The sequence below is a fragment of the Physeter macrocephalus genome, chromosome 18 (assembly GCF_002837175.3).
Source record: "Physeter macrocephalus isolate SW-GA chromosome 18, ASM283717v5, whole genome shotgun sequence".
In the NCBI taxonomy this organism is placed as follows: Eukaryota; Metazoa; Chordata; class Mammalia; order Artiodactyla; family Physeteridae; genus Physeter; species Physeter macrocephalus.
Genome location: NC_041231.1, coordinates 74,130,988 through 74,155,357, shown reverse-complemented (window position 1 = coordinate 74,155,357; position 24,370 = coordinate 74,130,988). Strand labels below are relative to the sequence as shown.

At 39.4% G+C, this 24,370-nt stretch overlaps 1 protein-coding gene across 1 annotated transcript in view; it reads left to right on the top strand.

Annotated features, from left to right (window-relative positions):
• KIF6 (kinesin family member 6) overlaps positions 1-24,370 on the top strand; it is a 419,927-nt gene that overhangs the window by 5,636 nt on the left and 389,921 nt on the right. The window contains exon 3 of the mRNA XM_028479658.1: positions 6,180-6,254. Within this exon, the coding sequence (XP_028335459.1) occupies positions 6,180-6,254 (75 nt within the window). The remainder of the gene's footprint in view (positions 1-6,179; positions 6,255-24,370) is intronic.

Sequence of the window (24,370 nt, the reverse complement as noted above, 5' to 3'; positions counted from 1 at the left end):
AGATTGCTTTTGCTATTTGGGGTCTTTTGTGTTTCCATACAAATTGTGAAATTTTTTTTTCTAGTTCTGTAAAAAATGCTAGTGGTAGTTTGATAGGGATTGCATTGAATCTGTAGATTGCTTTGGGTAGTAGAGTCATTTTCACAATGTTGATTCTTCCAATCCAAGAACATGGTATATTTCTCCACCTATTTGTATCATCTTTAATTTCTTTCATCAGTGTCTTATAGTTTTCTGCATACAAGTTTTTTGTCTCCTTAGGTAGGTTTATTCCTAGATATTTTATTCTTTTTGTTGCAATGGTAAATGGGAGTGTTTTCTTAATTTCACTCTCAGATTTTTCATCATTAGTGTATAAGAATGCCAGAGATTTCTGTGCATTAATTTTGTATCCTGCTACTTTGCCAAATTCATTGATTAGCTCTAGTAGTTTCCTGGTAGCCTCCTTAGGATTCTCTATGTATAGTATCATGTCATCTGCAAACAGTGACAGCTTTACTTCTTCTTTTCCTATTTGGATTCCTTTTATTTCTTTTTCTTCTCTGATTGCTGTGGCTAGAACTTCCAAAACTATGTTGAATAAGAGTGGTGAGAGTGGGCAACCTTGTCTTGTTCCTGATCTTAGTGGAAATGCTTTCAGTTTTTCACCATTGAGAACAATGCTGGCTGTGGGTTTGTCATATATGGCCTTTATTATGTTGAGGAAAATTCCCTCTATGCCTACTTTCTGCAGGTGAACTAACTCTTGTACTGCATTAATAGCCACTGTGAAATCATTGGCACTGTTTCTTGGGGAGAATGTCGTACAGTTCTCTATTTTTAAAAAAATTTATTTAATTTATTTTATTTTTGGTTGCGTTGGGTCTTTGTTGCTGTACGTGGGCTTTTCTCTGGTTGCAGTGAGCCGGGGCTACTCTTCGTTGTGGTGCGCGGGCTTCTCATTGCAGTGGCATCTCTTGTTGTGGAGCACGGGCTCCAGGCACGCAGGCTTCAGTAGTTGTGACACGCGGGCTCAATAGTTGTGGCTCGCGGGCTCTAGGGTGCAGACTCAGTAGTTGTGGCATGTGGGCTTAGTTGCTCCACAGCATGTGGGATCTTCCCGGACCAGGGCCCGAGCCCGTGTCCCCTGCATTGGCAGGCAGATTCTTAACCACTGTGCCACCAGGGAAGCCCTCAGTTCTCTATTTTATCTAGTAGATAGAATTCAAGTTGTCTTTTCATTGCTGTGCCCAAAGTTAAAAAGGGAGTATATTTCTGTATCCAACAGGATAGCCCCAAATCTCAGCCTTTCTTTACTATATCTGTTTATCAAGTGTTATCTTTTTCCTTTTTGGCCCACTATAGTTTAGCTCTTATAAGAAGTTCAGTGCATGACTAAACTTTATTAAAGATATGTGCTGTATAGGTGAGCCTTCTTAATAACATAAATGGTATACTGACCTCATGTGCACATATGTACGCTCTGTATCTGTACTGTCCAGTGTACCAGCCACTAGCCACGTGTAGCTCTTAAGCACTTGAAATGTAGCTGGTCTGAATTGAGATGCACTGTAAGTATGAGATATATCGAGGGTTTTTGAAGGCTTAGTATGAAATAAAAAGAATATAAAATAGCTCAAGATTTGTTTTCATATTGATTACATGTTAAAATAAAATGATAAAATGTTGGATATATTGTGTTAAAATATATTATTAAAATTAACTTTACCTGTTTCATTTCACTTAAGAAATGTGGCTACTAGAAAATTTTAAATTACACATATACGCATATTTATGTGTTACGTTTTATTTCTCTAGCACAATTCAGAACTGTATGGTTCAGGTGGAAAGTAGCAAATAGCTACCCCTGGATTGTCATCAGTGCCCTTGGTCTGAATACTATTCTAGTAGCCAGGCCTTAAATTTGGGGATTATGGCTGTTTCGTACTGCCTTTATTCTCCAGTTTCAGATGACATCATTTCCTTTAATCCCCACTTTTGATTTCTGGAGAAGTTTGAGCCCAAGTTAAACCCATATTTAGTCTCTGGCCTAAATTTAGGTAGGAGATTTCTGGGTCCTGCTGAAGGAATCCTAATTGCTCTCTTGAATTCCTCTCTATGCTGTTTTTCATAGGCCTTTATTTTGAGACTATTCCTGCCCTTGCTCTTTGGATAAAACCATCTCAGATATTTTTGTGTGTTTCTCTCTCTCTTTCTCTCTCTCTCTCTACCTCTTATTTCTCCTCCCCCCTCATTATTATTGTAATTATTATTACTTTGTCTTATGGTCTTCACAACTCCCCCCTTTGTCTATCATGTATATATCTCTCCCAGCGCCTCCACCCCTTCTTCTTCTTGTGTCTCCTTTTACAGTAAGTACAAGCAGGATGGCTAGCACAAGGTTGCATAGTGAGATGGTCCTAACCTTGTCTTTTTGGCTCCTCTTTGCCTTTCATTCTATCCTTTAAGGAGTAGCCTTATAATATATAACTTACTTTTCTGAAGGGGCATTCTCCCACTGGTGTAAGCATGCTACATACCTTAGTAGCTATGACTTAATGACAGATACTCTAGGCCTGTCTCCACAAAGCCACAGTTTGCTAAAACATTTTATTCAGCATGATTCTGTTTGAATGCTAAGAAGCAATTGGCCATGTTTCTATCCATCGGCCCTGTCCAGAGTACTCTGTATGTTATGTAGATACAAACAGAGTGCAATTTAAACATACGCTTATTGAAAAAGTGCTATCTGCTAAATTTCTGAATTAAAAACATTGGTTTTAGTATTAATAAATAAAGAAATTAGTAAAATACATATGTTCAGAGATAAATATTTAAGCATTTTCAAGGCTGTTTTCTCCCAAGAAAATTCATGCAATCAATAAATCTTTATTAACCATCCACTGCGTGCTGTTTTAATGGCTAGGAATACAGCAGGGAATGCCACCAAGCTTCTGCTCTTAGGTGCTTACATTTTAGTGGGAGGGAGATGGACGGGCAAGGTGTATATATCAGAAAGTGTTGAGTGCTGTGGAGAAAAATAAGGCAAGGAAAGGGAACAGGAGTGCTGGGATGAGGGGCAGCAAAGTGGAGGGGTGGCTGCAATATTTCACAGGGTCTTCAGGAAAGGTGTATGTTTTAACAAAAACTTGAAGGTGGTAAGGAAACAAGACATTCAGATACCTGGGGGATGGGAATTCCAGGCTGAAGATATAGCAAGAGCGAAGTTCCTGGGATGGGAGAGTGCCTGGCACGTTTGAAGAAGAGTGAGGGATCTGTGTGTGGCTGGAGGAGAGTAAGCAAGGGGGCTGGAGGGGAAGAAGAAGGTTAAAGGGGCAGCAGAGTGGACAGATCATATGAAACTTTTCCCAAAGTGCTGAGAGAAGGTAATGGAAGGTTGTGAGCAGAAGAATGGAATAATCTCACTTATGTTTGAGCAGGATCATTCTTTTTTTTTTTTTTTTTTTTTTTGTGGTACGCGGGCCTCTCGCTGTTGTGGCCTCTCACGCTGTGGAGCACAGGCTCCGGACGCGCAGGCTCAGCGGCCATGGCTCATGGGCCCAGCCGCTCCACGGCATGTGGGATCCTCCCGGGCCGGGGCACGAACCCGCGTCCCCTGCATCGGCAGGCAGACTCTCAACCACTGCACCACCAGGGAAGCCCAGGATCATTCTTGCTAGCATGTGGAAATAGACTGTGAGGGGGCAAGGGAGACCAGGCAAGAAATTGTGGCAGCTTGGGCCAGAGTAGTAGCAAGTGGAAACGCTGAGAGATAGTTGGGTTCTGGATGTATTTTGAAGGTCAGAGCTGACAGAGTTTGCTGATGGGTCATATATAGAGTGTAATGGAAAGAGAGGAGTCAAGGATATACTCTAAGTGTTTTGGACTGAACTTTTAAAAGGATGGAGGTGTCATTTACCAGGATGAGGAAGACTGGGAGGAACAGGTTTGGGGTGAGAAGAGATAAGCAATTACCACATTTGAAATGGTTTTTAGAAAAAGCCTACACAACCTCCTAATAAATGAAAGGACCTGCTAGGAATCAGGAAACCTACATTATGTCTCAAGGCACATTATAGATTAGCTCCACGACCATGAGTAAGTTGCTTTATCTCTCTGGGCCTCAATTTCTTCCTCTGTAATGGATTGGATTGAACTAATTAAACTCTTTGATTCTATTGTGCTCTTCAGTGGTTTTCAGAAGATAGCTGATCATAATGACTTTCCAGATTACTATACAACTGCATTATATAAAGTAAAATGTTTGGGGGTGATGATATTTTATGTTTAATGCACAATGTGTGATTTATTGAAACTCCTGCCATCTCTTTGGTTTACATGGTGGTAGATGTCATTCCTCTTAAGGAAGTGGGGTTGGGAATGGCTAATTCATTCGCTCAGTCATCACCAACCTGGTAAAAGAAGCAAAACAGCCTTAGCATCATCACTTAAAAGCACCGCTGGGTCTGTGCTCAGACATCACAGCGGGTAGTGCTCTGAAGAGCACTTGAGCAGCCGTGTTATCTCAACATTCCTATCTGAAGCCCTCATACACCTATAGGGTCTTGAGGAGTGTTCTGGGCACACTCAGTAAATATTGCTGAAATATAATCTGGCCTGCTAAATGAGTACCCAGAGTGCCTTACAATCTCTCTTTGTATATAGTTTCATTATTAACTTCTTCAAAAGGGTGGTTGATATGCTATAGGAATCTTTTGAAATTAATGTTGATTAAAGACAATGAATTTCATTCCATTTTATATCCAACCCAGCTCCAGACATCCTTCTGAACTCCTGAGCAGTGAAAACAAACCTACATTTCATGTAGTCTCTACTTTACTTGAACATGTGCCCAACTCACTTGTGTGGGCAGACACACACACCAAAGGTTCCTAAGCACTTTGAAAGGTGCTTAGGATTTGGGTGTTTCAAAGGTTTTGCTTTAATGTACCCCCTCTCCCAATTTTTATTCTGAAGACTTTTAAATATGCAGAAGAGGTGGAGGAATGATGCAATCAAATCTCTTTACCCTTTGTGGGAAATTCATCAATTGTTAACGTTTTGCCCTCTGTGCTTATGCACGCGCGCTCTCTCTCTCTCTCTCTCCCCCTACCTCCCCCTTCTCCTTGCCCTCTCTCCCTTTTTTCCTTTCCTTCCTGTTTGTATTGCTCCCTGTCTGTTTCTTCATGTTTTTTTTTTTTTTTTTTTTTTTGTGGTACGCGGGCCTCTCACTGTCGTGGCCTCTCCCGTTGTGGAGCACAGGCTCTGGACGCGCAGGCTCAGCGGCCATGGCTCACGGGCCCAGCCGCTCCACGGCATGTGGGATCCTCCCGGACCGGGGCACGAGCCCGTGTCCCCTGCATCGGCAGGCAGACTCTGAACCACTGCGCTACCAGGGAACCCCCTTCATGATGTTTGAATGGGGGCTATACTTGCTGGTTGTGAGTTAACACATTGTGTAAGGATAGGTTGTGAGTCTCCCCCCAGGTTTTCAGCTGTGCTTGTGATCCTGTACTAAGCTAAGTTAGGGTGCCATTGCAAGAAGGGTGCAATGGACACCATCCCCCCTTCCCATGGCTCGAGCCGTGCCAGTCGGATCAAGATTTCCTTTATAGGACAGGTCTATCTTAATTTACTGTTTGACTTTTGACTCATGATCAACAAAATGAAACAAACTGTTCTAAGAATTAAGTAGCTGATACTAGGGTGCAGTACTTAATTAATGGAAACTAAACTTCAGTTTAAAACTTTAAAACTAAGTTCAAAAATCATACATTTCACAGCTGCATTCTTTTCTTACAGGTCAGACATCAGAAGTTCTTTGGCTGTTTACATCCTGTTCTTGGGTTTCCATTTCATGCACTTATCTAGATTTGAATTTGATGCCAATTGCAGACACTGTCCCTCTTGAGAGCTAAAAAACACACAGTTTATTATTTGGTTCAAAGCTGCTGCGGTTTTTCAGAGGGATTTATTGTGCAGATCTTGTCAAAGCAATACTGTTTACCCACCATTTGTATACAGGGGTACAAGAGTACAGTGTGTTTGGGACTACAGGGCAAACATTGTGTTAGGTTAGGTAAGCCCAGTGATGTAAATATGAGGTAATTTACAAAGCTTTCAGGAGAAAAAAAAATGTATTAATCCAATAGTGTTTGAAGGCTCAAGCTTTTAAATAATTACTGTTTTCACATTTGCAGATTTCAAAGGATTTTTGATCAGGATGCAAAGCAAGAGACCATTTTTGAAAACATTGCCAAGCCAGTTGCTGAGAGGTAGGATTTCCTATATTTTGTTCAGTGGGTTAGTGGTTTTTCATCTTGCCTTCAGTTCTCAGATAACTGTGATAATGTGCTTCAGTATATCAATTATGTACTCAGGCTGTAGGGCATGTGACGATGGCAGTACTAATAACTTCTATTCTTACACCTTGTTTGTTTTAGATTTAGATTCTGAGCCTCAAAACAAACCAGTGCGATAGACAGAATAGCTATTATTACTCCCATTTTGAAAGATATGTAAATCTCTGAGGATTAGAGGGATTAAGTAGCACTGCTCAGGGTTAGTGGCTAGTGGTAGCAGAGTCCTAGACGGTTGTCTAACTGTTAAGTCCAGTGCTGTTTTCTGAGTACAGTGTTTCAAACATATGGTTAGACAGATGAAGGACTGTGACACCTGGGAGGCCTAATTCTGGTTGACCCAACTCTACCTCTGTGTAATAACTCCATTTCAAAGCTTGACTCTTAGCTTAGGTCCCTTTTGTTTCTGAATACCCAGGTAGTGCCAGGCTGCTGACTACTGGAACCAAACTCACATGAGAATAAATGATTCCGAATAAACTGGAGTGCAATTTTATTAATATATGTTGGCAAAGTGTCCTTGGGACTAGACTCGCAAGCCCTTAGATAAGCACACTCTCTTTCTGTAGGGAGTCTATAAGGGAAACTACTAGTAATAAGGTTGCTTTCTGATCCTGAAATCATTTGGGTGATTTTATGACTGAATTAACCCCAGATATATCTATCTTTACTATTCAAATGAAAAATATGTCTGCTAAGTAAACCCATTTTTCAAGTCCACTGATCAGTACACCTTCAACCACGACATTGCTGAAAATATATCGGCACACATTATCTCCCAGACTCCTATCTCATGAATCCTACTCAAAGCACGCCCTTCTCTCTTTTTTCCCAGCTTTATTGAGATATAATTGACACATGACATTGTGTAAGTTTAAGGTATATTTGTTGATTTGACACATTTATAAGTTGCAAAATGATTCTCATCATAGTATTAGCTGCCACCTCCATCTCGTCACGTAGTTCCCATTTCTTTTTTGTGGTGAGAACATTTAAGATTTGCTCTCTTAGCAGCTTTTAACGTTTATAAATACTATTAGCTACAGTCACCATGCTGTCCATTAGATCCCTAAACTGTTAAGCCCTTCTCTTTTTATACTGTCTTCCATCATAGTGGGTAGAATATAATTGAGTAGGCTTAAGCTATTTTAGTTGTAGTCACAATCCAACAGCATCTCTTTAGACTAAATTCAGGTCTTCTTGCCTGGATGTCACACATTTCTAAAATTCTCTTCCTTTTAGTAATGTTTCAGGTTATGTCATTTTTCAGGTAGCCCATCCCATGTGTTTTATTTTGAGCCTTTCTAAAATCATTCGGGAAGGGGACCTTAGTTTGTGTTTCATGGATGTCTGTTTTTCCCCCCATTACTGACTGCCTCTCCCATCTTGAGCCCACTTCCCCCTTGAGCCCTTGCTGTGCCCTCTGCCAGGAATTCTCTTCCTTCAGAAATCTGCTTAGTTGCTTCCTCAGCTCTTTCGAAGTCTTTGTTCATGTATCCCCTTCTCAGGAAGGCCTTCCTTTATTAGTACCCGATTGAAACTGCATTCTCTGTCACGCTTCCCTATTTTATTTTATTTGTTTTAGCACTTATGACCATGTGATGTACTATATAGTTTACTTACTAGTTGCTTTGTTTGTCTGTCTTCTACTAGAACAAAAGCTCCATTGAAGTGTGGAGATTTATTTGTTTTGTTCACTGACTTGACAAAGATGCCCAGCCTGATGATGACAGGATTTCAAAAATGACAGGCAAGATCATTTTTATCCAGGCTGCTCAAGTTGGTCCTAGTGAATCATATCTTTCATCAGTAGGAAGCATTCCTAATTTTCCTTTTTAATACTTTTATTCTTGTATCCCATTTTTCCTGAAACTATTTTTGCTATTTTTTTCATGTTAGCCTTTATCTGCTTTATCTTTCTCGATCTCTTAACTCAACTTCCCTGTGTCATTTTGTCTTTAAATATAGGTTTGGTAAATAAAATATATTTGGCTTTTGCCTTTGTAGCTAAACTCAGAGTCCCTGATATTTAATTGATAACTTTAAGCTGTTAATATTTATTATGATTACTGTAATAGTGTTTGGAGCTATCCTCTCAGGTTTTTTTTTTTCTATTTATCATACTCTCTATTTTTTTTCCTTTCATGCTGTTTGTTGGTTTGACTATGCTCTTTGTTGTTTTTGCCACTTTCCATTTTCTCTCTCAAGGTGTACACACCTCTGTGTGGTTTAAATTCAGATATTAAAACTTATTTGTATTTTTTCTCAACATCTGAACTTCCTCCATCTGCCTGCCTGTCTGTCTCTCTTCTCCCCAGGCAGGGACCTTAGCACACTTTTACTTTGCCTTTTCTACTTTCCCAGCACTTTAGGTATTGAGATCTACAGATAATTTTATTCAGGATTGTTGAAAATCGTTTTCATTATCAGCATTTGCTTAAACTTATCTCTAAGTTATATTTGTTTCTTTGCTTATCACTGTTTCTTATACTTATGTCTATTCCTTGGATTCCCTTTTAGTTTTGCTGGCAATCATCTTCTAATAAGTTTTTAGAGAGAGTTCAAGACTGGGGGGCTTTCTGAAGCTTTTCATTCCCCTTCACAGTTAAATGACAGTTTGACTGGGTATAGAATTCTAGGTTAAAAATTCCTTTCTCTCATAGCTATGAAGATATTGCTTCATTGTCTCTTTGTATGCAGTGTTGCTGAATAGATGTCAGTGTCAATCTGGCTCTTATTTCTTCTTAGGAAATAGCCTTTTTTCCTGGATGTTTTTAGGATTTTTTTCTTTTTATGAAATTTTATATCAATGAGTCTATTGATTGTCTAGGTATGGCTGTTTTCTCATATATTCATGTATTCTTGTTTCTCATTCAGCCACTTCAATCTGAAAACCCTTATATTCAAGCTCAGGGGTCATCACATTGCTAATTTCTTTGATGATTCAAAAATTAATTTTCTTCCCTCCAACTTATTATTCTTTCTTTCTGGAACTTCTGGATCCAGAACTACCAGTTCTATCCTTCAAATATTACAACTGTCCATTCACAGTTCCCACCTCTTTGTCTTTTGGTTCAGAGTTCTGAAAGAAACTGTTAGTCTTCCAGGATGGTGGTTTGCTTTTCAGCCATGTGTATTCTCTATCACCTACCTCTTAAATTTTTAGTTTTTACAATTTTGTTTTTCATTTGTAGGAAATGAAAAAAGTCTATTCTTGTTTACTCATGTGATCTCCTCCCTTTTCCTTCTGAAGAAAATTATCTTTCTTGGAAACACTGGCTTTTCTTTCTATATACTTTCTCTTTATGTGAATGTTCTTCTACTGTTGAGTTTGGTGCATTGCTTTCCCGGTACAGACTTTCCTCAGATGTTTGGTGATTCTCAGTGGTGGGCTCACCTCTGTCATTTGAGAGTGCCGTTGTCTGTTTGGGAATGCTGTTTCTGTTCACTGTGGCTCCCCTAGTGTCTGTGGTGAAGGAATGGTGTGCCCTGAGCTTGTCTGCTGGGTGTGAGAACACTCTTTCCTCCTGAGTGTTGCTCACCACCAAGGGCTCTGGTCAGTGTCACTAATCCAGGCTCCTACTCTGCAGGAAAGTGTTCTTCAATAGTGGATGGACAGATGGAGGCAGACTCATGTCTCTCTCTGATTCATCTGCAGAGGAGAGGGTTATCAAGGAAATTAACACTAAACTAAGAGCCTGGGGGAATCTCTGTTTTCATTGCCTTTAAATATGTCATATATAGTATGTTCACACTTTAGGAAAACTTGAATTGTGGGACTTTGAATGGTAAAATACAAGGTATCAATAATGTCTCATTTATACACAATATTTGAAGTAATATTTATCCCATAAACTGAAAATTATTTTTTTAAGAATTATATAATTTGGCAGGCCTGGTGAATGGAAGCTGTGCCACTTTCGATGTTAAACGGAAGTGCCTGCTGTTCTGGTGAAGATTAGTCTCCAGGAACGCATGCTCAGTGTAAATCCAGTTCATCTTACACTGTCCCTTTAAGGCTGCTATACTGAGTTAACCTATTGTAGCTTAATTCTGGTTACTGTGTACAATTAAAGCTAAATAAAATTAATCACATTTCTTTCCAAAATTCTGTAGTTCAGGAATCTTACTAATTTAGAGGCATCTTTTCCTACTTAACTCAAATCAGTGCTATGACTCCGTGACTGCAGAGTTGCAGGACTGGTGGTGAGAATTTATAAAGCTCTAAATTTGTATCATGGGAAATTAAGTAAAAGAATCTTTGTGGTTATTTGTTATTTAGCACATCTCCACTAGGATGTACATTCCGCCTCTTCTGAACTTTGATTTTTCTGAAATATATCTGATGTTGTTTAGTAACAGGTAAAAACTTCCTTCTAGCATATTAATTTTGCTCACTGGTTTTGGAATAATTTTTTGGAAAGATAAAATTTAGTAGGTTCACAGATGTGTTTAGTGTATGGTACTACACCATATAAAAGAGGTTGCAGCTTTACTTGATATTTTACCTGGTGTTATGCTTTTCAAGCTGGAGTGCATTGATCTTGGGAGTATGTGGTGCTCTATCAGGGGATACCTGAAGCCACAAGCTGCACGCAGCACTTCATTCTGGAGTATGAATTTTACTTAAAGATTTAGGCAGAAAACTTTGAAATCTAGACTTTTCGGGGGTTTTATCACATGCACTTGTAAATCTGCAGAACCCCAGTTTTCCAGCCAATCTTATGCTTTACCTAAAAGCTTGGGGTGTAGGAAATTCATTTTAGGTACAGTGAGTGCTTTTGGAAAAATTTGGAAATTTGGTGTTAGAGAAGAACATGGTTTGACCAAAATGAATAGGGCTCACACAGCCAGGAGGACTGGTTGCGCCCAAGATACAGGTCCCCATAGCTGGCGCCACTGGGCAGCTGAAGCCTCTGCACTGCAACAAGGCCAGCCAGGATGGTTTCTGAAAACCTATTGTGAACCATTGCTTTTTAACCTTTGATTTCACGAATGATGGACAATATCAAGGGCAGCCTTTCAATTTATGAGAAGAAGAGGGTGAAGGGGAAATGAAAGCTCCCAGGGTCACCACCTCAGACTTGGAGAAGAATGTTGGAGAATACCTGTCTGCCTGTGCTCTGGCTGGGTGGGAGGCCAGGGCGTGATAGAGGGATTTCCTCATGGGAGGGGCAGTCCCACACTCCAGTGGGGCCAGGGCCAAGCCCAGCAGGGCTCTCACCTGTGCCCTGGGAAACAGGCTTTGCTGATGATGCTGTGGGTCACATAGCTTGCCCAATCCTGCTGCACAGGCAGAGAATAGATCCTGCACCTTCAAGACAAGAGGACCAGAAAGGGAGAGAAGGAGGGCCACAGAAGAGTATTTAAAATAAATCTTATTAGCCAGTTATTCACCTCTGTGTACTCATGCTTCTACCTCATCTGGCTCAAAAAATTTGGCAACAAGTAGAATAATCTAATTCTGGCCTCAGCCCTGTGACTAACTCACTATGTGACTGCATCAGGCCTCTCACTTCGGAACCAGTTCTACCATCTGAGAAAGGTTGATGCTAATAATATTACATTTACCAGGTTGTTTTGAGGATGCAAAGAAACAATGAATATGAATGTACTTTGTGAACGTCAATGCCCTGTTCAGTCTAAGGGTTGAAAAGTTAGAAATCTTTATTCTTTTTGCCACTTTAAAACTATGGCCAGTCACTTCTGTCTCCAGACAAAGATGAAGTCGACATACTTCTCTCTATTCCTCTCACTAAGTACAGCTAAAAGCTCTGGGAGTTATATATAAAAGAATATAAGAAGACCCTGAAAGGTGGAGATAAGAAGGTAGATTGGCCAGGGGACTTCAGGACCTAAAGGAATGACACAGCCGTGAGTTCCTTGTGTTTTTTTGTTTTGTTTTGTTTTGTTTTGTTGCTTCATGTATCCCAGACTGGATGCTGGAGAAACTGGCAACCCAGAAACACCAGTAGACTTAGACAAAAGTGCCAGAAAAATTCTGCTCTTTATAGCCAAGGCACCAGGAAAGGGGGCAACCCAGTGAGACAGAAACTTATAGATACTGGTTGCCCTGCTCCATTCAAATACCATGGAAAAACTCATGGCCCCACCCTCACCCAGACAGCAAAGGCCTGGCTGTAACAAGGCACCCCATTCTGCTGCTGCCAGGGTGGAATCTGAGGAGTGGGAGGACTTTCCTCCCCACTTGGAGGTAACAGCTTCCCTTCTCCCCTCCCTCAGGTTGTCAGTGGAAGTCTCCTGGGGATCCTGGAGTTCACCACCATCCAGCAGTATCAAGGCCTCCCCACCTTGCTGTGAGGTCACTGAGCATCACAAGGTGCTCCTCCCTTTCTTGTCCAGGGAGGTGTCGGTTGAGGCCTAGAAGGGAGCCTGACGTCTCACCTCTGTCCACAGGAATGAGGCCCCTCCACAGGTGTCAAGAGAGGCAGAGTGGTGAACCGGGACCCTTACCCCCACCTGGCAGTAGCATGATGTCAGAAGAGACCTGCTAAAATAGAAGTTTTAAGTATGACCTAGAATCTCAGTAACTAATGCCTAAACTATCCAGGATACGATGAAAAATTATGCAATAAATAAGAAATATCAAGAACTAGGAAAATACCAACTTCCATAAGGAGAAACCATCAACAGATGCTAAAACATAGATAACACAGATCTTAGAATGATCTGACAAGGATTTTAAAGCAACCATCATAAAAATGCTTCAGCGAGCAATCATGAACACGTTTGAAACAAATGAAAAGATATAAAGTCTTGGCAAAAAAAATAGAAGATATAAAGAAGAATCAAATTGGAATTTCAGACTGGAAGTACAATAACTGAAATTAAAAACTGCAGAATGGAGAGGTCAGATGAAAGAATTAATATATTTTAAAATATAACAATAGAAATTACCCAGTATGGCTAACAGAAAGAAAATAGACTGAAAAAAAGAAACAATGAACAGACCCTCAGGAACCTGTGAGAACTACAGCAAAAGATCTAACATTCATGTTGTCAAAGTCCCAAAAGACAGGAGAAAAAGAGTATAGTTGAAAAATATTTAAGGAAATAATGACTGAAAATTCCCCAAATTTGGCAAAAGGCATAAACCTAGAACTTTATGAAGCTGAGAAAGTTCCAAACAGGATAAACTCAAAGAAATCCACTTTAAAACAAGTATTAGTTAAACTTCAGAAAACTAAAGACAAAGAAAAATAAATCTGAAAACAATGAGAAAGAAATGATACCTTACCTACAGGGAAAAAATAATTTGAATTATAGTGTATTTTTCATCAGAAAGTGTGGAGTCTAGCAGGAAGTAGCAGAATATTCTCAAGTGCTGAAGGAAAAGAACTGTCAGTCCAGAATCCTGTCCCCAGTGTAATTATCCTTCAGGAATAAAGGGGAAATAAAGACATTTTCAGACAAAGGAAAACTAAGAGAATTAGTTGCCAGCATATCTATCCTAAAAGAAGTGATAAAGGAAGTTCTTAAAAAGAAGGAAAATGTAAAAAGAATGAATCTTGGAACATTAGAACAAAAGAAGGAGCAAGAGAAAGAACAAAAATATACACTAATAAAATAAACTTTTCTTCTCTTGAGTTTGAAAAATCGTGTTTGATGAAGCAAAACCCAAAGCATTGTCTGATGACAGTTACAAACGGGGAGGGTAAAGGGATTTAAAGGGAAGTAAGGTTTTCTATACTTCATTCAAACTGGTACAGCGTCAACATCAGTAGATCTCTATGGTGATGGAATAGTTCTGTATCTTGACTGCAGTGATGGTTACTTGAATCTACACATGTGATAAAATGGCATAGAACTCTACACATGTATTGCACCAATGTCAATTTCCTGGTCTTGGTAATATACTATAGTTATGCAAGATATAACAATTGGGGGAAACGGTGAAGGTACACAGAACCACACTGTAATATTTTTGCAACTCCCTGTAAATTTATAATTATTTCAAAATAAAACATTAATATTCCCAGGTATAAAAATGTTAGTGTCATTTGTTTTATGATGTCCTTCTATTCAGTAAATTCGGTAATCTGAATGATTAGACTAGAACTTCTCCCCCATGGGTCTCAATAAAGCTAATTTCATTAGACATTCACCCAAACATGCCTGCCAGTAAACATTTTATTTTTCTCAAAGTTGGCTTTCAAGCAGAAAACACTGGTCAACCACCAAATTGTACAAAAACCCCTTGGCTCCCACAGATCTGTTCAACTTCAGGCCACAATTTTACTTACCAGATGCGTTGTTTATAAACATGTACCTGTACTTGGCTGCACTTCCTGCTACACTGAATTTCCTTATAAATCACATTTATGGCTTTTGTGATTTTACTAATATTCTTAATGTTTTAACACTTTTTAAATTATACTTTCAACTGAAAACATGGCTTTGTGTTTAAAAACAGGAACACATATCAGCTTAAAACCATGGAATTATATAAGGGCATGACCTTGAGGTACTCCAAGATCTTAATGAGGAAGGGGATAATAATGCCACTCCACCCACAGCTAATGAACTTGGAGAGAGCAGCGGCAGTCCATCAAACAAGCAGAGATTGTACTAAGGATGCACTTTTAAAATATGGATTTTATTCTTGTACATGAACAAATGAGTCTCAATCTGGATGCCTCTTAAGAATGACCAATCAAGAAATTGCATGATACCATCATTTTTGCAATAATAACTACATGTTAAAGCTATTTGTAATTCATTTGATAAAATACCTCTGGAAAAATGGCCTGAGAGTTTTATGAAGCCATTTGATTGTGGGGACTATCAGTTCTCTGACAGAACATATACATGTGATGAAAATTGCTGGGCCAGTGGTAAAATAAAAGGCATTGCTTGAATTACAGACAGTAAAAAAAAAGACTGACAAGTGGATCAGAGATGCCCTCACGCAGCGATGTGACTCCTTAGCTAGAAGGTACTTGTCTTAGGCTGCCAACCTACTCCTTCAAGCAGAGCCTGAGGCCAGGATTTGAGTGGAAGTAGTTTACTTGCAAGGTGAGCCCAGGAAGCACCAGTCAGGTGGTGGGGAAGTGAGGTGGGGAAGGAAAGGAAGCCACTGCAGGTACATTAAAGAGCAGGTTACCACTGTAGGCAACTGGGACTCAATCCCACTGGTGTTCTCTGGGGAACTGCAAGGAACAGGCCTCAGCATTGTCCCACCCGAGGGGTGAGGAAGTGCCTTTGTATTTAACCTCCCTGTCTGTCGTTGGTTGGAAGGCTGCTTCTGGGGTATAAACACCTTGGCACTTCCAGCCTCACCTGTACACAAGTTACACGAACACCTTAGGCAGGGTGAGCGTGTGGGCAGAGAGCCGCAGGCCCTTGCAGCAGGAAGCCGTCAGCGTGAATGGGCACCCGGAGTCTTGAGTAGACAGGGCTGGGAGCACCGCTAATTCTGCTGCAGTACACCCACATTTCTGCTAATTGCAGCCTGAAAACTTCTGGACTTCTCAGCAATTACCCAACAGAAAAGCAGCTTAAAACAAAATCCAAAAGAAAATCTGGAAACCGATGTTATTTGTATCTACATTTTATGTGAAATTGTGTTCTTAAGACATTGTGATACCAGAATGGAGAAGTTATCTGCATATTGAGTGTGGCGAGAGCTCTCCTTGTTTCTTCCCAATATTCAGACATTCACACACACTCAGTATCATTTTTCCCGTTAATCCTGAGGACAGTAGAAAATTTCCCTCATTCATAATAATTTAAAACATTATATTGCTATTCGTCAAACACATGAAGTGTGTTCCCAGCTCAAGACCTTTGCACTTGCTATTTTTCCCTCTGCTTAGACCCCTCTTCTCCCAGGTTTGCTCCTGGCTTGCCCCTTCCTGTCCTCCAGGTCTCTGCTCAGATGTCTTCTCTGTGAGACCTTCCCTGACCACTCGACGTGAAAGAACAGCTCTCACCCCACACTCGCTCTTTAAATGTGCTCTATTTTTCTTTATAGCATGTATCACCAACTAATACTATACGCAGTATTTACTTGTTAAATTTGTTTATTGCCTGCCTCCGCCCACTCAAGTATAAACTTCCTGAAGGCACGGGGGTCTATCTTTGTTCACTGTTGTATATACCCTGCTCCTAAAACAGTGTCAAATACATACTGCCTACTCTATGAATATTTGTTGAGTGGTAGAACTAGCATGTAGAGGGTTATCTGTTGGGAGCTGTAGCCTTCCCTTTCTTGCTGAATGCATAGTGATGGACTTTATTTCTTGTAAAAGGAGTTTTACTTTTGGTTCCTTCCTGAGATATTATCTGGACAGAGGCCTTTTCAGTGAATTGAAAATGAAACTACAGATAGCTGCCTTTTTGTCTGGTCTGATGGTTCTCAAACTGTGATCCCTGGACCAACAGCATCAATGTCACCTAGGAACTTATTAGAAATGCAAATTCTTGGGCCTCACCCAGACCTGCTAAATCAGAGCAATCTGTGTTTTAACAACAGATTGTTAAATCACCCTCTAAGTGATTCTGATGCACTAAACTAGAACTAAAGTTTGGGATTCTCTGATCTTTGTACAAAGCTTAATACAGGTTGAGAGGGGTCGGGGGGTAGGAACAGAGGGGGTACTCGTGGTATTTGTCTTTAATGATATCTTTCCCAGAGATCTGAGGTGTACTCTACACAACTTTCCAATTCCAAAATTGGTATTTATTTGTTTATAATTTACATCCCACTTATTTATAAAATAAATCAAAGCACTTTATGCTAATGCTAAGGCAGGTTTCATGGGTGTAGTATGTAGTAACACAGGGCCCCATGTTCAGAAGGGGACCCATCTTGGTTTAATACTCTGTTGTTAACATTTTTAGGAAGATTAAAAAGTAGCAGAGACATCAGAAACTGTTTAGACTGTTACGTAATTAGGTAATTTTAGGAACTTTATAATTCTCTCTGAAGAAGTAATTGTGGGAGACTGTATAACACATTGATTAAGACTGTGGGCTTTGGAGCCATACAAGCTTGGTTCAGCTCCCAATTTTAATACTTAATAGCTGCGTGGCTTGGGCAAGTTACTTAATCTCTCTGTGTCTCAGTTTTTAATCTGTAAATGGGGAAAGTGATACCGTAATAGCTACTTCATTTGCTACTTCATTTGCCATGATCAAATGGACTATACATGAAAAACATATGCCTCAGTACATAGTATGTGCTCAATAACTATTAGCTATCATCCATTTTTGGCTCCTCACCAACATTTCCATAGGCAGATTTTTCATTCCAATTCAGAATTTTACTGAGTTATGAATGTTTTTCTTTATGGATTTTTTTCCCCTTGACTGTTTTTAACTTTGGTTTCTCCTGAGGCACAACTTTGCAATTTTACCATAGATCTTTATTTCAGGATTTGAGGATGCATTTACAGATGATCCAAAGATACTTCTAGTTATTACTATTCACCTTCATATCCTCCCAAAGAATGATATGCAAAGAAAGCAAACAGAATGCAAAGCCGTCTGGAAAATCCTTCCTACACAAATGTGTAGTGATTGATTACAACTGGCAAGATTTTTACTATAGTTATTTGCATTTATAATCGACTGTGGCAAAAAGCACAACCATAGTTAAAACATGTTGTTTAAATTGTTGGAGAAACTATAGCAGTAAATTTAGCTAGTGCTTTATCACTTGCAGATCTAAATATCTTCCTCATTTGAAAGTTGCTTTCCTTGGAGCAGAGCTCTTTTAGCAGAATTTCCATCATTCTCAGAATTTGGCCTTTCCTGTTCTTGGCCATGTGGTTTTGGTCAGATTTTTAGTGTACTTCTTGCTAAATAACATGAACAAATTTACTTATTGTTATTTTATAACAGTGAATACATTTCATTTTATATAGAGCTTTGCCAATCTTATAGCACTTTCACATGTATTATCTCACTTAATTTTTGCCATAACCCTATGGGTAACTAGGTTTTATTCCCAATTTAGATGAGAAAACCAGGGCTCTGAACATTTAATTGACTTCTGCAGGATCACACAGTAATTAGTCTGTGGAGCTGAGACTGGAATAGATCTTCCTTTCATAGTCCTTTGATCCTGAAATCGCTGTATCACACAGTTGCGTTTATGTATTTCCTTCCATTTCACAAAAGTTGCCCTGACTAAATTCACCAGTGATGTTCCTGTTGCTGAATCAGTGGACATCTTTCAGTCTCCATCCTGTTTGACCTTTCAGCTTGGGCACAGCAGGCAGCACCCACGCAATAGCGTTTGGCCAGCTGCACACCTGGGAACAGCCCAGGGCACTGCAGGACCCTGAGGGGGCAGGCATGCTGGGGCTTGGACCTAGATAAGTGAGAGTGACCACCATAGCATCAGCAGAAGTGACCACTCAAGATGGTAGGGGCTTCCCAAGGGAGCAGCACCAAGACAGGCATGCAAGGCTGGCTGTCCCTTGTGTACCCAGAGCTGGTCCTAGAAGCATCTGATATTTAAGTCTCCAGCCTGAGCACTGGGACAGGAACTGCTGGTGCTCAGGCTGCAAACTTTATCAGTAAGTTATTACAAAATAAAAGCGGATATACGGACATGGCAATAGAGCATATCAGAGAGTTGATAGAATTCTTCAGAGGTTAGAATTTTCAGTTTTGAAAACTGCTGCAACATTGTGAAGAAAATATCTGCAGCCTTAGAAATTAAATTTAAAGATCATCACATTCAACAGAAAAGGACACTATTTTCATATGAAGCTTGAGATGAACCAATTAATGAAGAAGATAATTTTTAAATTAAAGTTTTCCCTGTAATCATATAGATATGGTGATAGAATGTATAAACATGTGTTTTGAATTATGTACAAATTATAAAGCCACTTGGTTTCTTGTTCAACTTCCACAAGTTACAGGAGATGTCAGAGGAAACATTAAAATGCATTGTATGTATTTGCATTTAAAATTAAATTCAGGTCTTCCCTGGTGGTGCAGTGGTTAAGAATCTGCCTGCCAATGCAGGGCATATGGGCTTGAGCCCTGGTCCGGGAAGATCCCACATGCCACGGAGCAACTAAGCCCGTGTGCCACAACTACTGAGCCTGCACTCTAGAGCCTGCGAGCCACAACTACTGAGCCTGTGTGCCACAACTACTGAAGCCTGCGTGCCTAGAGCCCGTGCTCCGCAACAAGAGAAGCCACCGCAATGAGAAGCTCGCGCAACACAACAAAGAGTAGCCCCCACTCGCTGCAACTAGAGAAAGTGCGCACGGCAACGAAGACCCAACGCAGCAAAAACCAACCAAACAAATAAATAAATAAAATAAATCTATAAAAAAAATTAAATTCAAACTAACATGAACCTGATTTGTATGAAGAGTTAAATATTTTTAGAGAAATTGTTTTATAAGATTCATCAGCTTAGATATACTAAATTTTATATTTTGAAATAATTTATCGGAAATTTATCTGTGTTGTCACAGCTTGTAAAATACTCTTAAAAACTCCAGTAACAGTTACGTCAGCAGAAAGATCTTTCTCAAAATTAAAAATTATTTGTACATAATGGTCTATATGGGAAAAGAATCTAAAAAGGAGTAGATATATGTATAACTGATTCACTTGGCTGTACACCTGAAACTAACACAACATTGTAAATCAACTATACTCCAATAAAATTTTTAAAAAAATTATTTGTATATTACCTCCCCATGACTTACTTATTTTATAACTGGAAGTTTGTACCTTTTGACCACCTCTGCCTACCATGGTGACTATAGTTAATAATATTGTATTGTATATTTCAAAATTGCTTAGAGAGTACATTCCTAATAGTTATCATCACAAGAAGAAAAACTTTTGAAAGAAAAATTATTTGTGATCTTGCATTTGCTGAAAGCTTTCAGTTATATCAACTGAAAATGAAATTGCTCAAAATACAAATTTTGATGACCTAGTAAATGCATACATAGAAAAACAAGTCAGGAAAATTGTATGATCAATCAAGATATATTAATAAATTATTATTATTTTTATGTTATATAAAATTATAACACCAACATATTTTTTTGTACAATTTGAAAGTTTATCATTACTCATGTAATACTATTATTCATCTAATTATAAGTAATCACTGTAATACTAAAATATTTTTAAGGGATAAGCCTTTATATTTTAATATCTTTGACAGCACTTTTTCCTTTTTGAACAAGGGGCCCTGCATTTTCTTTATGTCTTTGGCCTCACAAATATTGTAACTAGCCCTACCAGAAAGGTCCTCCTGCTTCCCCCTTGTAAACAAAGGGGCCCTTACCTTATAGCTTTTTATTTTCTTCTCATATTCTCCCCTTTGCTCTCTAGGCTTCAGGTTTCAATAGTCCACAAATCTTCAGCCCTAGGACATTTGCCCTGGCTGTTTTCTCTGCCTGGAATGCTCTTCCCTCAGATACCCACATAGCTCACACTGTCACCTCTTTAAAGTCTTTGCTCAAATGTCACCTTCTTAATGAGGCATGCCCTGACCACCCTAGCTAGTGAAAACTGCAGCCCACCCATCTCCCCGGCTACCACTGACCAACCTTACATTAGTCTACACTTTCCTTTTTTTTTCCATAGCACTTATCACCATTTGACATATATAATTTACCTATGTACTGTGTCTGTTGTACATTATCTGTCTCCTCTGCTAGAATGTCAACTTCATAAGGACAGGAATCTTTTTCTGTTCTGTTCACTGATGATTCCCAAGACCTATAACAACGTTGACATATAGTAGAAACCCAGTGAATATTTCTAAAATGAATGAAGTCTGAAATTATTAGATAAACATGCAATTGCTGTGCAAGCCAAATTTATTCACATAACTGCAATGTGTTTTTCTTTGTTGTGCAATAGACAAATTAGATTCTTGATTCCTCAAATTGTTTGCAGCTAATGCTTTTGTATTTCCATCTATTTTAATTAATGAAAATTCCTATTATAGAGCTGTACACTGAATGCATGCTAATTAAATTGTTTTGTTCATATAATTATAGCTGTAAAAGGCTTTCAGAACACTAAAAACTTTGTTATAAAAGCTTAAACAATTGAAATAAAAATAAAACCCCAGTGGCTGAGTTCTTTATTTGCTTAAGAATATTTATCTCTTATGAGACCCTGTTTTGCCTCAATCTAAATGATAAAAGAAGTATAGTACGTTTTCACTTAGGAGTATCTGTATTTTCACTCTTAATTTAGCTGCATAGCCAACTGTGTTAGGAATTAGGAACTATTCTTATTCATATATAAAATATTCTTCATCCATAGCTCTAGAAATTCAAATGTATATTTACTAACTTGTATAAATGTATATTTACTAACTTCACTCTCAAGCACTAGGATCTTTGAAAATCAATATTTCTTTTATTTGTGATTTAATTTTGGTTAGTTTATCATGAGAACACCAACACTTCTTCTCACTGAGACAAAATCAGGATTATTGTTACAAGTAGGAAGTATCCATTTTTTAAATAACAAACTTGTGCTGCCTGCTACTTTTAAAAAATGGAATTGCTTCTTTAATGGGAGAAATTGTTATTGAAAGTTGCTGTGCTGTCTGTATGTTTCTGGTAGAGGGAGTTTTTATATCAGGACAATAAAATTTGGATTTCCAAGGAAGCCACCAAAATAATGAAACACTTAAGTAGCACACCAAAACTATTTTCTAAATGTTGATACGATGTAAAAGCATGATTAGCGTCTTTAAATATAATTAGAAGGATGAAAATCACGGCAATAGTTTCATATCTATATTAGATGAAGGCATAGCTCCAAAGATTTCCCAGTTTCCATGTGATATTAGTAATATTATATGACTACTATTATATGAGTAATATGAATCAGAATTTTGCAGTACTAAGAAGATACCAATGCAGATACTAAAAAGTTGTGGATTCTATAGTTTCCCAATCTATTTTATTCTTAATATGTCATTGAACCCTGGAAAAATGACCTGTCTAATGTTAGTCTACTGAACTGTCTCAGTGACAAGAAATAAAAACCTACCTCAAATCAAAGAAAAAGAAATTTATTGGCTTACATTACTAGGAAGTCTAGAAATTTTTTAAAAAATAAATTTATTTTATTTATTTATTTTTGGCTGCTTTGGGTTCTTCATTGCTGCACGCGGGCTTTCTCTAGTTGCGGTGAGCGGGGGGGCTACTCTTCATTGTGGTGCGCGGGTTTCTTATTGCAGTGGCTTCTCTTGTTGCAGAGCATGGGCTCTAGGCATGCGGGCTTCAGTAGTTGTGACACGTGGGCTCTAGAGCTCAGGCTCAGTAGTTGTGGCGCACAGGCTTAGTTGCTCCACGACATGTGGGATCTTCCCGGACCAGGGCTCGAACCCGTGTCCCCTGCATTGGCTGGCGGATTCTTAACCACTGTGCCACCAGGGAAGCCCCTAGAAGTGTTTACACTTCAGTCTCAGTATCCTCCATGTGGCTGGAAGCTCCAAGTTTACAGGTTTGCAGAACCACAACCTTCAAAAAGGACATTTATCTTTCCTACTAATGTTAATAGAATGTCCGTGTGAGGATTCTGGCATCATGCCCATGCCCAAACAAATCACTATCACTAGAGGATGGGGTACCCTCTTTACCTAGATTCCCCTAGCCTCACTGTTGGCCCTACCTGTATCACTTGGAGATGGGGAGAAGTTCTGCTGAAGGACAGGATGTTGGTGTTCTCAAGTAAGCGAGATACGAAAACAAGCTGGACAGATAAACTTCTGCCTTGAATAAGTAGGCAACTTAAAGAAAGCCAAATCAATTTGAAGATACCTATGAAATACTGAAGGCCTGAGGACTTTCAAGGGTGACTATAGAAAATGAGGAACAAGAACAGAGCTTGTTTGTATTTTGGCTGTGTCCTTCTGTGGTATCTAACAGCTCAGTCTACCTGGTTAATGGGATGTTGACATGTGTCTGTAGATTTTGGGTTGACTGTGATGATGCCATACTAGATAAAGAGGAACTATCATGTGTCAGGTTTCTACCATGTGTTAGGCTGTAAACACTTTGGGATATTTTACACACATATATATACTCTCTAGTTGAATCAATGAGGTCTTGATGCATCTGTGAGTGACAGAAAAACTTAATAGGTCTTAAAGATATGAGCATTTATTATCTCACTTAAAAGAATCCTGGAGGTAGGCAGTCCAAGACTGCATGGGCAGGTCTGTGACCACCTTCCTTATCACATCACCTTGTGGCACAAGATGGCTGCTTGAACTCCAGCCTAGAGATGCACCTTCTAGGAAGGAGGAAGGCGTGAGTAGGCGGAGGAGATTGCAACTGCTGCTTCTTAAAGAGAACTGTTGGCATTCCCACACGACATTTCCACTTAGATTTCATTAGTCTTAACTTAGTCACATGGCCACACCAAGCAGTAAGTGAGGCAGAGAAATGTAAATCTTTTAGTTGGGAGGCCAGGTGCCCAGCTATAATCTGGGGTTTGGTTACTAAGGAAGAAGGGGAGAATGACTACTGGGAGGCAACAAGGAGTCTCTGCCTCGTACTTCATCTCCAATACACAAGCATTGGTCAGGAGCTGGAAGACCATGTGACCCAAGTTAGCAAAGTCTTAAAAATCTCTGTATTTGTGCTAATTTGGTGCCTTTAAGAGCTCCTTTCCTTCTCTTGCCTAAGGCCTCAGACATGCTTTAAAGAGCTTCCTGATGAATCTTCTCAGAGTCCTGCCACATATGTACTATATGTACTGACTTTCCCCGGGCATATGTGTATGTTGATCCGGGCATTGCTGCTCTACGCTTATATCACATGTGACCACTGCTTTCTTACATGTCGCTCCGTTACCACCGCATTCTTCCTCAAGTGAATTTATCTGTGAGGTTTATGATAGTTATCCTTTCGATGCTGAGAAGCTACTTCATTTCTTACCTAACTAGCTGGTGCACTGTTGTGTCACTTTTTTTTTTTTTTTTTTTTTTGCGGTACGCGGGCCTTTCACTACTGTGGCCTCTCCCGTTGCGGAGCACAGGCTCCGGGCGTGCA